The following is a 14894-nucleotide window of genomic DNA, read 5'->3' as shown; positions in this document are numbered from 1 at the left end:
AACTGCTGGCAGTGGTGATGGCAGTGCGGCGGTTCCGGCCCTATCTCCTTGGGAGCAAATTCACACTTTGGACAGATCATGCATCACTCACACTTATTGTATGGATGCTGAATCAGCATCCATACAATAATTCAGCATCCATAAACGGTCAGACGTGGACACCGTCATGAAAAAGAAATGGAAAATAAACTGTAAAATTTGCTGACAAGTTGGCTGTACTCTGGCCTCAAAACAAACAATGGAACATTCTGATAAACACCACCGAGCGATAACCTTAGCTAGCTAGTTTGACAGTGTTGCTAATGGTGGCAGTTTAGCTAGCGGCTCTCCGTCAACAGCGATGAGGATATGGACCAGAGAAATGGGATTCAGGCTCAGATAACATGAGTCAAATGCACTCTTTCTTCCTGCTGGTTTCTTTCTTGGTGGTTAAATGTCCCTCTTTAATACATTTTGAATTTCCTCAATTGTGCTTTTACTGCTCGTTACTTGTCCACTGGGTCGACTGTTTGTGAAAATGCAAATCTAATGCTTTTCACATCTAGACTGCCTCAGACCAGATCCAGCTGACTGACTGTGTGCGGGATTTCTGAGTTGCTGCTTGTTTCACCTTCTTTTGTGAAGCTGTAAAGTGACTGCTTACATTGAGCTGTGTTTCAGTAGGATTGTATTTTTGTTTTGTACGCCAAACGTATAGATATGGTGATAAAAGCGTTAAACATTATGAGTGGGGCATTTAGTGGTGTATTTTATGCTGTAGAACAAAGCATAAAAGTGTATTGGCCATGTGTTAACTGCAGACCTCATTTCAGGCATCTAACCAAAGACCCATTCAGAAACCCACCGACTTCAGGACCAGTGAACCGGAAGTGCAAAATTTCTGAATCAGTTCTGGGTTTTAGGACTCACTACTACAACAATCTCTTTGAGATGGTAATGGGTGCGCTCCAAACCTGACAGGGATGGTGCCGGTTTGTGCCGGATGGGCATAGTTTCCAAACTGTTAGAAATATCACGCTGAGCTTGACACTTCGTTCCTTGACCTAGATTGTGTAAAATCATGGTTGAATGAAATTAAAACCTGTAAAAACACAATTGATATTAAGACGGCGTCCTGGTATCTGGGCTCTTCAGGGCAGTGTTCAGTCAGTCATGTAGGCAGTCCACCTTAGCGTCATATCACTGTCTCATGTGCCGCCTGCTCTCCATTTAGGAGAGTTCCCTGCCCTTGCCGCTAACAAAGGGCACTTTGGCAGGACCAAATAGATCACAGCCAGTATTAATGGTAGGTGGTGATTCTGGCGTGTTTGGACAGGTTAAAGCGATGGGCGGAGTTACCTTGTAGCTCTGGCTTGCGATTGGACAGGATCTGGTAGTAGATGTGGTAGCTTCTCTCTCCCGACTGCTGGAACACAACTCTGGATTTTTCTAGAAGATCTGATCAAATGCACACAAACAGTACTAGTGACAAACATAGCTTGAGTTGTGCTGCTTCAACATAAACACCAGGGTTATTATCCTTCCCCTGTTTGAAAGTACCAGTGACTGTTACAGGAAATGCAGTGAACTCACAGATGTTAATGTCAGCAGATGCCAGCTTCCCTGTCGGCCCAAAGTGAATTCTGATGAACTTTCCCTGAGACACACAAACTGATGCTATTACAACACAAAGATATGCACAGTATCACAACACTTTCTTCTTAGTTCCACCCCCACTCGTCACAATAACTTTATTAAACTCACAAAACGAGAGGAGTTGTCATTGCGGACAGTTTTGGCGTTGCCAAACGCCTCCATGGCTGGATTAGCTTGAATAATCTGATCCTCTAAAGATCCCTGAATACACACAGAGAGGGGTTATAGGTTATACCCAAAGACGACACCAGTTTATTAGGTACAGTGAGGGTTGTTATATTGAGAGCAGTAAGATGGTAATCAGGGTAAAGAGAAATAAAATGGAGGAAGACTCCTTACTCCTTTTTTCACATGTTCTCCCAGAGCAGCGATGATGGCAAAGTACTGTATCACCCTCTTGGTGTTGACTGTTTTCCCTGCACCCGACTCACCACTGACAGGACGAATTAACAGACAGAGGAGCATTTTCACTGAGCTGGCGTTAGAACAATTAGTGTAAAAAGTTTGAGGTCCACAATGAGCAACACAGCTATGTCATTCAGGTAGTTGTGAACTGATGTGTTGAGGTTAGATTAGAAGAATTCTCTGGTGCTGATGATGGTCTCAAATGGCTGGTTGTATAGCTGACAACTTATTTTTGACATTTCTTGCTAATGTCTTATTATATTCTTATATATTTTTATTATATAGCTGCATTTGCTGCTTAAAGCGCCTTAGATTTTGTGTTACTTATTTATCTACTTTATATTTCATTTGTATTTTGTGGCATTCATGTGGACGGCAAAGTAAGAATTTCATTGTACAGGGAAACACGTTTCCTAACTGTGCATATGACAAATAAACACTTTGACCTAATGAGAATTATATTTGACCTAATGAGAATTATATTTGTGTTGCCACTGTTAGTTGTACATTAATTGGCAGAGATGTAAAATGTGCCGCTTATAATATAAAAGCAGCTGTGGTTTTGACTCACGTGATGAGTATTGACTGGTTCTCACGATCTGTGGAGGGAAATGAGATTAGATTAGATTCAACTTTATTGTCATTACCCATGTACAAGTACAAGGCAACGAAATGCAGTTTAGCATCTACCCAGAAGTGTAATAACAGCAGTGCAGAGTGCGCAGTATCTACAGTCTGTACAGTCAGAACTAATTTACGATAGATATGTACAATTGATGTTTACAGTAAGATATGTAGGTTGATGTATGATGTACAACCTACTATGATTCAAATTACAAGTATTGGACAAGGTACATTAAGCTTATAGAACACTAGTGCAATGGGATGAGATGGAATGAAACAGTGCAAAATAAGAAGACAACAATGAGTTACATGAATGAACAGTTCAATGGATGTAAATAATGCAAAGATAAAGATAAATGTACAGTATCAGCATATGAACAGTGTGCAAATGAATACAGAGCAGTATAAAATGAAGCCATGAGAAGGACCAGCAGCAGTGCAGCATTTAAACAATGGCTCACAATGTCTTCAGAAAGTAGTTCACTCTGTTGTGCATGCATTAGTGTTGTAGATTACATTTAAACTGCATAAAAGCACAATTTTTGCCTGTTTATGGGCAGCAATTTATAATGACAAAGCAAAAACTTTATCTTATTAAAAATTAAAAACTGCAGTCTCTCATTTCAGCAGTAGGTCAGAGAACATTCATTTCACTATAAATACAAAAACAGTTATAATTAGAGCTGAAACTAACAATTAGTTTGTTGATTATTTACAAAGCAGTGAAAAATGGCCAGTTTCTCTGTGATATTGTCAGTTTTTCCAGAACCCAAAGATATTCACTTAACTGTCATGTATGAGGAAGAACAGCAGCTTCTCATTTGAGAAACGGAAACCAAAACATATTTTTGACATTTTTGTTTGGAAAAAAGCTTAAATGATAAATTCAAGTCCAAAACAGATGTGGAGTCATTTTAATCGATTAATCAACTACCTGTTACATCTTGACTTATAACTCTAGAGAGGTTTATTTAGTGGGCTGCAAAGTAACAAGCCTTAAAAGGGATAAACCGCCCAAATCCAGTTGTGCAAAGCCTGTGGATACTTATAGCGGATATAGAAAAGAATCACCTTCTTTCAAAACATTCACATTTTGTATCAAACACTGTCTAAAATAACAAAAAGTGTTCATCAGTACGGCCGCTGGTTAAAAGTAGACATGCTGGAAAACATTTCACAAATAATCTGGTAATAATACGGTTTATCTAATGCTAGTTTATGTCACTATCTCTTTAAAAAATTTTAAATGCTACTTTAAGATAAACTTATTGGTTATTAAATAATAATAATTGGGTAAGAGTGAAGCTTTTCCAGATTGTAAGTACAGATGGGTTCCTTGTTAGTCAGTTTGCGCTTTCATTAGCAGGTTTTACAGTTTCGCCATACAAATGAGCAATTGTTGTCTGTGTTTTCTGACTCTACGTTGATTTTATGGGCAGAGCATGAGCAGTGAAGGTTATGCGTCTTTTCTTTCTTTTTTTTTTTTTTTTACAGTTTTCACTTACTGTTTTTAAGTGCCTTTAGATTTTATGTACTATTTATCTACCTTATATTTCACATTGTATTGTTTGGCATTCATTGTGGACAGCAAAGTAAGAATTTCAGTGTACAGGGAAACGCGTTTCCTCACTGTGCACATGACAATAAACACTTTGATTAGTTGTGATAAAAGCTTTATTGTTGATGGATGTGGTTAATGAATGTTGGGACTAATGCTGACAGACACGTAGCGTGGCTAACCAGTCAGCTGTAGCTCCTCTGGGTGACTCACTGGGGTCAGAATAGACCTACGGGCCCAATGTTAGAGGTCAGAGGTGAAAAGTGACTCACTCTGCAGCAGGTCAGTGTAGGCATTGTCACCGATGGCGTAGATGTGTGGCGGTGTCTCTGTTCGACGCCTCCCTTTATAAACTTTTATCACCCGAGCAGTGTAGACTGGCAGCCATTTGTATGGGTTGATTGTCACACAGAACAGACCAGAGTAGGTCTGACACAGAGACACAGAGTTAGCAATGAAAGCAACGATAAGGTGGAAATAAAACAATAGTTTGTATGTCATAAGGAATGTTTCCATTCTTATGTTGTGCATAGATTTGGAAAACCTCTTAAATTCAGCTAAAGCTGAACAATGTGCAGAATATGTGTGTATTAGAACAGATACTAACATAGATCATCCACATGTTGTATCTCCTCTTCAGGTTGAAGAGGACTGATCCTTCATTGAGGTGGGTCAGCATGGATACGTCCTCAATCATGTCAAACTTAGGAGGGTTTGTGGGCTGGAGGTCACTTTCTTTTACTATCAGAAACTGAAACAAATTCATATGCCACAGAAGTTTAACCTCACAGAGGACTTGTAGATTGAAACCTCTGGACAGCTGGTGCTGGAGATTTAACAGTGTAAAATTGCAGCATGAGTCAGAGCTAGACCAACAGGCTAGGCCAATACTTGGGCCAAACTCAGCTTGTCAGACATGCATCAGTGTCAATGTCCGCTGCTAAATTGTAGTACACAGTGTCTCCATTACATAGTTGGACTATCAAAGCACCAGGGAAATGTTATTGCCCCAACTAGTAGTCATCTAATACTTATCTAGTACTTAGTGAGTAAATGGGGAAAAAGCAAATGTGTTATTGGTATTGGCCCCAGAAACCCGGTATTGTAACGGCCTAGTATAAAGAACCATTTTATATGACTTTTACTTTGACAAGGCAAAACTGAATGCTTCTTTGTTCTTCACTGGATGTGTAGTCCTCTAGAAAACAAGTGTACTTGGTGAGTAGACAACAGTAATACGTCCTTGTACCTGAGTGAACACCTGAGTAACATTTGATTAGTGTAGTCACATCACAGTCTGCAAAATCAGTCAAATGAAACCAAATCGGTTTATTCCTGTTAAGTGACTTGTAAATTGACTTACTAAATAATAAATGAATAGAGGAATTAAATGATGAATGAACTGATAGGCTAACCCACCCGTCCATCCTTAGTCTCCACGGTGGTTTTGTCTCCATTCAGCTCTTTGACCTCCACTTCAATATATGCTTCAACCTCATCAGGCACCCAGACTCGCTTTGTACCTGGGAATACAGAGTTACACCCATTTTATTTAATGTGTAGAAATATACCGACACATTCTGAGTCCAAGCACAGTTCTAAAGTTCATTTAAAAAATGAATATACATTACAACAGCATGTGCTGTATAAATATCTAAATGTGTCCGTACCATCAAAAGCTTGGGCCAGTGCAGCCAGGTGCTCCAAGTTGGTGAGACGGAGGTAGCGACCGGCTTCTCCGAACTCTGCCATGTCCAGGAACCGAGACATCTGAACCCAAGAACACACAGAAACCCAAGTTCTTTAAATGTGCATTCTGCAGCATTTTGTGTCGAAGACCAGTTCAATTTCAGTTCAGTTTTATTTGTGTAGCGCCAAGGGAGGAAAACTCCCTTTAACAGAAGAAACCTCCAACAGAACCTGGCTGTTGGTGGGCGGCCTTCTGCCATCTAAATCTTCATCTAGTATTGGCTGTGTTATCTGACAGTGTAATTTCTCCCACTAAACCCAGTAAACAGGATTTTAGTCACTGTTCTGCAAAGCAGACACACGTGGATGCTTGTGAACAAACGGCCTTTTCAGCAGACCTCTTGTTGGATGAGAACAATACCTGTGACCATGGTAACTGTACACAACAAAGATGGCGACAATTACAGCTTCAAATAGGTGGTTTGCGTATGACGTCATGTCACTGTGGCGCGAACTGCATATGGAGGCCAGGAAGTGATTTTCTATATGCGTAGTACTATCACAGGCTATCAATATGCCTATAGTTTGCATCATTTACGGCTGATCAAATCAGTCACAACGACAAAAAGCCCCTGAAGCTTTTATCGAGTACCAAAAAGCACAGGTATTGTGTTGAAATGCCCCCCCCCCAAAACATCAGTGGTCGGGGCTAGGATAAGGTTAGATTCTTGTCAAATTACTGGTGTTATTCTATTTTTTTTATTTTTCTGTCATCTAATCCTGTGTTGTGCTTACTGTCTGTCAGTAGCTCTCAGCTCTAATCCCATTGGTTTCTACTGAAGGTATAAATCTTTAAAATTACATCATGAATATATCATTTCAAACAGTAATAATTTCCTAAAACAGCTGTTCACTGTAGCTTTTATCAAACAATCAGAAGGAACTAGTGCATGTGCTGGACTATTTTCATTGGAGGAGGAATCCACATTTGGGACTGAGTCAAAATAAACTACACTGAACTGAGAAAAAGACAAATATCATCAGATTTCAAGCAGAGTTTCCACACACCACAATGAACAAGCATCATTTATCTCCTTCACTGCACGTCTTTATTTAGTTGTGTTAATAAAACCCAAAGACAGACCCAAACTAAACTATGCTGTCAATTAATTGGCATGGCAGCCATTTATACCATAAGCTTGGCCTGCGGTACCTCAGCACATTGCTCAGGATTTCAGACAGAGCTAACAGCTGCCATATCAGCTCAAGTGGATTCATCGGCCTGTCTCTGTCCATGCCTGCACAAAGCCTCACTGGAAATATAACAATAGGCTCATCCACTGTTAGACAAGTGTTGCCCTTTATAAGTAACAGAGAAAAAAGATGAACTCCCATATGAGAGAGTGTTCAAACATGACGCGTTCACTCAAAGCTTCAGATTAATTTTTCCTGCAGATAAAATGGGGATGAACTTTAGAGCCAGATGAACTTGTGTTAAGGTTCAGGGTCCATCGGCCCACTTCCCACCCACTGTTCGTCACGAATAGAGTGTTGTCGCCAGGTTCCTATCAAGTACAGACCAGTAAGATCATGAGAGATTTAGTTGCCATTTGCCTAGGAATTTGTTTTGTGTACCTCTCAGTTAACACAAGAAAAAGTGCAATATAAACAACATGCATGTAAACTGTGCAATAGATTTAAGAAAAAAAGAAACTACTGCACTGTATTCATGTTTTACTAACCAATAATTTGATTTAAAAAGAAATGTACGTCACTGTAACTTGGGCATCAAAGGACTGTTCATTATTGCCTGATAGGTGGTACAAATACTGTCATGTCCCTGGTGTGAGTGAGGTGGGGCTGTGGTGTTTTGTAATGAGTCTGTAAAATACCCTGTTTCTCTCTGTTTCAATTAGCTTGTGCTAATTTGATCATTTGCACCATTGACCTCCTTTACTTAGGAAAACTGACTGTGCAGCACACTGATGCCCAGGAGACCCATTTCTCAGTCATCTTTTTCATGGGTCCTACAGTACATGAACACAGTAATCCTTCAAGTTTATTTCACATTAGAGATCCCAGTTTTTGTGGCTTCTCTTGCTGTCTGACTTAGACAAAGGTCGTATTGTGTAACCCTGAGCACTAATTAGGATTCAGCGACATTCAGATAAAATGTGATGACCTCAGGTTTGGGTTTGTGCTGTTTCTAGCGCTGTCTGATCCAACCCATGGTTGTGATAAAGCACATTGGCTGCCTCAAATGCCTCATAAATAACTATGGACATTTTTTCTTCAAAACTTGAGCTTGTTTATTGTGGCTTATTTAGTCATGATTAATTATGGTTACAGAGAATTAAACTAGATTTCAACATAGGGCCCCTACACAAGGCAGGAACAAGACGAGGTAATGATTCATTTGCAATTAACCATGTTACTTAAATCCAGATGAAACGCAGTGAGTATGAGTGTCTCAGGGCCACTTAGGGTGCTGCTCCTCAGGGATAGATAATTACCAGTTCAGTTTTGGATTCTGGACAAGTTTTGCATCAGTTCAGCAGCTGTGGTGCAGGGTTCATGCCAGATTCACCTCTCTAGGTGGAGCTGAGACTCATAGGTAATGTAGTCTTTAGAGTTTAATGATGCAGCTGAAATGTAATTTTGATGATGTGATTCCTAGATATGAAATAAAAATGACAGGGCTGTGTACTCACTGTGCCAGGTCGCTCTGGTCTGAAGCTCTCAGAGGCGTCAGGTTTGTTGATGCAGTGTAGTTTGTGAGGATATGTAGAAGAACAGAGTAAGTGAGATAACAGAGCATCACCCCACTTTATAACCTCCATGTGTCCTCCTCCACTGCAGCTGATTGGTCAGCCTGGTCTCAGTGAACAGTCAAAAAAGGCCTGCAGTGGTCAGGATGGAATACCAAAATGAAGCAGAGAGGCAGAACTAAAGCCCACATCTGTTCCTCCTCATCTCCCTTGCCTGCTGTCTCTGTGAACTATCTATGGAAAGTGACTGCTGTACTGCTCCCTCCATCTTGTTCCTCTTTCTTTGACATGGAGTCATTCACCCAGGCTGTCTGTGGAGGTCAAACCCCCATCACTCTCTCTCTCTGTTTCTCTCTCTGCTCTGATAAATTTGTAGATTCCCTCAACCCTGTAAAGAGTCCTCGGCATAAACTTTATATAGGCTCAAAGGAAATTAAGTGGCCGCAGAGACACTCCATGGAGAGCTTATCTGGGTTCAGTCCTGATATCATACCAGCTTGGAGGTCTTTATATAAGCCTCCTCTGGCATAGACACATGCAAACCTACAGTGGAGGATCCTCCGTGGTACTGTAGCTGTTATTAATGTCAGTCTAGAGGGTAGGAAAAGGTGTCAATTATTACTTTTTTTTTTTGGGACAGGCAAAGATGGCGGTATATGTGAGTAGGAAGGGGAAAGTGGAAGAATTCTTAGGAGCTGATCTCAGCCTTGTCTTTGTGAAGATGGAGAGATCCAGATTGCCTGTTTTTACAAGGCAAACGAAGCCCTGGAGGGTTTCCTGTTAATCTAGAGGTATGAAGTGGTGCTGTGCTCTGTAGTGGAGGGGCAGTTATTCTATGCGCATGTGCTGATGTACAGTTGTGATTGTCAGAAAGTTATATCAGGGCTCCAGACTGCAAATGATCAGTCACATTTTGCGACCAAAATTTATTTAAGGTACAACTGAATTTTTTTCAAAGGTAACACTGGGTGTGATTGCAGAGCATGCTGGTTATGCACAAACGACTGCTGACTTTAGAAATGGTGGACAGACGTGACAATCTCCACAATACTGTCATCGCAGCGTTTATCTGCTGGTCTGTCACTCGCTCGTCTCACAAGACAGAGACTTCCAATCTATCAAATGCGTCGATCCACACTGACTCTGAGACACGCGTCATCCTTGGACCCCTTATTTTCACTTTGAGTCTATTTTTCCTTTGGCACATTTGAAGTGTAATCGCCCCAGACAACAGCTTGAATCAGTTTGATCACCTGTTCGCCTGTTTGTGTTGAAAACCTTTTACTTGAATCTCTTGTGATGATCAGGCTCCCGGTGTCACTGAACGTTCTGCTACATCCTTTTGTAGCAAGGTGGAGAAACAATAAAATGAACAAATCCATACATATATACGCTGCTGATTCCTTGTCGATGAGCCCACATGAAGCCTATTTTATGTAATGTACCGGACACATTTCTGCTGTCTGTCAGCCTGGTGGAGACCGTGCTGTCCTCCTGCTGACAGACAGCTGTTCTGACGAGAGACACTACTGGGAGGCCAGAGTCGGTGTGGATTGAACGGATCAAACTAAGCCACCAAACCACCAGGTCCTCCTTTAACTAGAAACGTCACTGGCCAGGAGAGTGAGAGAGCTGAGCTGTGCAGGAAGTAGACATCATCAAAAAGCAGACCTTCTTCTTCAGAAGAAAACAGGCTACAAATAGGCTAAATCAATAATGGAAAAACATGCACAGAATTCATACTCTTGTTGAAATACAACAGCCTAATCATTGTCATCATGTTGACTGCCAGACACTACACTGACTACATAAAAAGAGGCGGAAACTTGTTCCAGAAGTGTTTTCCTATTTATTGTGCTCCATGCATCACCCTCTCTCTGAATTTCATTCTAAATGTTAAGCATGGTAAGGGTATTTAAAATAATTTACAAAGAATACAGTCCTCTGTATTACGCTGCAAATCTGACACTGGTGCCACCATCTGAGAGACTTGGTGCCACCAGTATGAGATGTTAGTCAGGAGCCCTGCATATTACAGTTTTTTTTAACAGTGCACATAATAAATAAAGGTTCCTCACCCTTTTGCATTTAAAATATCATTCTGGGTTATTACAGATGGAATCTTTTTGTAGTTTTGTCCATCACTCTATGCTCCACCTGCTCTAGTTGCTGCAGCTACACCTGTTTTCCACTGCAGCATGGCACACCATCAGGTTGGAGTTAAAGGTAGCAGGTTGACCACTTGAAATCCAGACATTTTTAATAACCTGTCTTTCATTTCAAACAGAAGAACAAAAATGTGATTTGTCATTTTAAGATGGTGACCGTCAAATTTTTTGAATGAAAATACATCTGTCACCTGCAGATGACAGGTCAGTTAGTCAGATTATAATGTGACTAAAAAGAGACAGGAAAGACTCTAAAGACGGAAAAGCAACTACAAAAATCTGCCAAACTACAAAAAGAGACAACATAAAGAGAGGCCAGACACTTTAAAACATTGGTACAAACAGGTGCAAAGTGACTACAAAGAGATGCAGAATTAGTAAAAATGAACACAAAATGTCTATATACTACAAATCATAAGGTTGCCATCCTCCATCCATCAGTCTCACTCTCTGGATGTTTAGACACCTGAGTGAGGGAGGATGAACTGAGGCATCTGACTGTCTGGGAAAGGAGGGAAATGTTTCTGTCCACACCTTCTTTTCCACTCGTGTTGCCCTGGTGTTCACTGCATTTCTTCTCTCTGTGTGTTTGTACTTTTATTTTTTATTTTTCCCATCATCCCTTTTTGTCCCCCCAAGAAACGCCCCATGGCTCTCCATCTGATTCTCTGTAATCCAGGCTAACTTTGTGTCAAGCCTAAATGCTGACACACTGCTGTAATAATACCCTGTAGACCTGCAGTTCACACATAAACACAGTCACCGAACATTTGCACTTCTCTCACACTATGCCACTGACTTGTGCACTCATCACTCTCCTATTAAATCTCCATGTGCTGTGGTTGGTACATGGAAAGCAGCAGCTTGTCCCGTCTGTCTACCGCGTTCGAAGGCTTTAGCATCATTTATGGCAGTGCACTGTGTTGGTCAGTCAGGCATATGCAAGCGCAGATTCCTGCAAGGTTACAGTGCAACACGAGCAGTGTAAATAACTTTCAAAACTATGGCTGTAGAAAATGGATTGTTGCATTTGTGTTCCTACCAGTATAACACTGCAAACCTTCTACATGTGAGCCAGACTGCACACTCACTCAGAGCCCAGTGTATCCTGGAACAATGGGCAGATGCTATGAACCTATTTTAGCTGAACAACAGAGAGATGCCATGAGGACCCTGAGCTAGTCCCCTCAATCCCCCTGCTGCCATTTAGAGTCTCCCTAAGGCTGGACTGAGACGGACATCTGTGGTGCATTAAGACAGCACAGCGGGTGTGTTGGTGCTGTGGTGGGTGTGTGTTGTTCCAGCTGGGCAAACAGATTTGTGTTTAAAGCTTGTTAGACGTCAAAACACAGCACAGTGGTGTGTAGCACACACAGGACTTTACCACTCTGGAAACTCTTCATAGCGGCAACAGTTTTATCTTTGTTTGTGATGGTCTCGAGGTAAACAGCAGAAATACAGTGTTCATGTTACAAAGGGATCCACCAGGAACGTGTTTAGATGCATGTGATGGGCCAAAACTGCAACATCGCACTGGGTGGCAGACAGTTTTGGTTTTTTTGGTTTTTTGCATGATACAGTGTTGTTATGGACGCTACACAACACACATCTTGTATTCCTCTAGTTGTGAGGACCCTCATTGACAATGTGTCCGCCAGCCCCTGATTAAAAAAAAATCAACTGGACTTAGATTTCTAGGTCAAAGACGTTTCACCTCTCATCCAAGAGGCTTCATCAGTTCTGCCCGACTGGTGTTGAGCCGGAGATATTTATCCCCCTGGTGTTTCAGTCCTTTGATGCCCAACAATGTCCCCTAACGACTGAGTCGTTATCGCCCAGTATCGGTCCTAAATCGGATACATATCCGATGTTTTGCAATGCGACTTCAGTCTGAATGGCCATGTCGCATTTCATGCGATTTTTATGTCATTGAAATGCGACAGACGTCACAATTCTGCGCTGGAGGAGGCGAGGCCATAAGCGATATTTGTGTTCTCCTTCTTCTTGATATTCTTATTATTATCATTTCTTTATTTCGATTGCACTTTAAACTGGTACATCGCTACACACATGCTATCACGAGCCGCATCCATTTTTATTTTCGCAAACACAGTACGCTGCGTCTGACGTCACGTCCTCTTCTGCGCATGCGGGTCACCTCAGGGCCGTATACCGTTCACACATGAGACAGATGGCAGTTGCATTTAAATGACAGTGTGAACAACAGTGCAAAAAAATCGGATTTCGGCAAAACATCCGATCTGAGCATTAAGACCTGCAGTGTGAACGTACTCTTAGTCCACCACCCCTATTTAGTGAGGGGTGTTCTATTTTTACAAAAATAGCTTCCTTAACTCCTCTCTCAATCCAGCGATGTTCTCTGGAGAGGATCTGGACTTCACTGTCCTCAAAAGAATGTCCTTTGTCCTTCAGGTGGAGGTGGACTGCTGACTCTGGTCCACTGGAGTTGGCCCTCCTGTGTTGGGCCATGTTTTTGTGAAGCGGCTGCTTAGTTTCACCAATGTACAAGTCGTTACTCTGGGTGTTTTGTCCTTCAGGTGGACCAGTCTCTGCCGCAGGGTGTTCCCTGGTTTAAAGTTAACTGGGATATTGTGGTTGCTAAATATCCTTTTTAACTTCTCTGATAAACCAGCCACATAAGGGATGACAGTGTTATCCCCTCTTGTTTCTGGTTTCTCCCTGTTGGTGTTGGGCCTCTTCCTTGCTTTGGTGAAGGCCCACTTAGGGTATCCACAAGCCTTAAGGGAGTTCTGGATGTGGAGTTTCTCCTTCTTGGCCCTTCTGGGGTGGCTGTGGCTCACAAGGTAGGGCAGTCGTCTCCTGACCAGCAAGTTGGTGGTTCGATTAATTGAAAGTTAAATACCAGATTGATTATGAAAATCAATGTTAGCTGCAGTGTAACTCAGTGTCGTCTAAACATATTTCAGCTTCTTCTGCTCAGCGCGGCCTGCCTCTCTTCTTCCTTTTTCTCTCTCGTCCGGCCTCAGCTGTGTTGCATTTAGTCATCAGTGACTCGTTGGTTGTAGCGCACAGCTGAGGCGCATTACTGTAATTACTCTCCTACCTTATTTAAACCTCAGGCAGACGCTCCGTCATTGCCGGAGCATTGTATAGAAAGATGTCTACTTAAACTCTGTGAGTAGAGGCATGAAGATTACATGTGTTACTCGCTACGCGATTGGGTTTTCAACGCTGACAGTCCCTGTCTAGTCAATTATCTTTCAGTACGGTATACATGTGTTATGCAAGACGTTATTGGGATCAACACTGACAGTTCCCTGTGTTGTTGATGTCGGTACATTTGCCACTCTTATTTTCACCTGTCCATCCTGATCCACCTATTCTCCTGGTTCCTGCCGTTAGTTTGTCTACTCACCTGTTCGTCCTGGTCTCCTCAGCCGTCACTGCCCTACCCTGTTTTTGTACTGTCCAACCCTGGTTGTATGTATACCTGAACTATGTTACTTTGTTTGTGTTACCACCATTAAATCACCTTTTTTCACTAGCACCTGGGTCTGCACATTGAGTCCTACCTCAGTTCAATCATAACATCTTCGTAGTCCTTTTTCACAGCTGACAATTTGACGCCATTGGAAAAGCACAGGTGTAATTGATAACACTCATGATGGCTACATTCCCTTTATGTGAGCCATTTTCAGGTTCGTGGTATTGTGCATGCCTGCTGAGCAGCACTGTTCAGTGGGACGCTTAATGGGATTAAGCCATCGTTAATGTTTCTTTGCTACATCTGTGCTCTTTCTACTGACAACTCAAAATGTCTGCTGAGAAAATGGTCTCGCTTGTGATTCACAAGCTTAAGCAACTGTTGTGTCCAGTGACAGTGAACAGCTGGAGGGGATCGATCCATTCAGAAGATTAGATCATCAGACCAAAGAGATGCCAGAGTTCTTCGAGGAATGACCTCAATGAGTAAAATAAGGCCTTAGCTCAGGCAGTAACTATGAACTGCGTTCCTCTGAGGCTCCACAGCAGAGCTCCACAATCCTGCTCTAAGCTCCACACACC

The 14894-nt window shown here is 41.9% G+C and overlaps 1 protein-coding gene across 1 annotated transcript in view; it reads right to left on the bottom strand.

Moving 5' to 3' along the window:
* Window positions 1–5995, bottom strand: part of LOC109968607 (myosin-7B-like) — a 34732-nt gene extending 28737 nt beyond the window's left edge. The window contains exons 1-9 of the mRNA XM_020614987.1: window positions 5893–5995; window positions 5642–5745; window positions 4830–4973; window positions 4495–4651; window positions 2612–2639; window positions 1975–2068; window positions 1744–1836; window positions 1573–1636; window positions 1339–1437 (exon numbers count right to left, since the gene is read on the bottom strand). Coding sequence (XP_020470643.1) covers window positions 1339–1437; window positions 1573–1636; window positions 1744–1836; window positions 1975–2068; window positions 2612–2639; window positions 4495–4651; window positions 4830–4973; window positions 5642–5745; window positions 5893–5992 — 883 coding nt within the window. The 5' untranslated portion in view covers window positions 5993–5995. The remainder of the gene's footprint in view (window positions 1–1338; window positions 1438–1572; window positions 1637–1743; window positions 1837–1974; window positions 2069–2611; window positions 2640–4494; window positions 4652–4829; window positions 4974–5641; window positions 5746–5892) is intronic.
* Window positions 5996–14894: the final 8899 nt, after the last annotated feature.

The sequence above is a fragment of the Monopterus albus genome, unplaced genomic scaffold (genome assembly GCF_001952655.1).
Source record: "Monopterus albus unplaced genomic scaffold, M_albus_1.0 scaffold155.1, whole genome shotgun sequence".
NCBI classification, from domain to species: Eukaryota; Metazoa; Chordata; class Actinopteri; order Synbranchiformes; family Synbranchidae; genus Monopterus; species Monopterus albus.
Note: the sequence above shows the minus strand (reverse complement) of the source record. Positions and strands in the feature narration are given on the sequence as shown.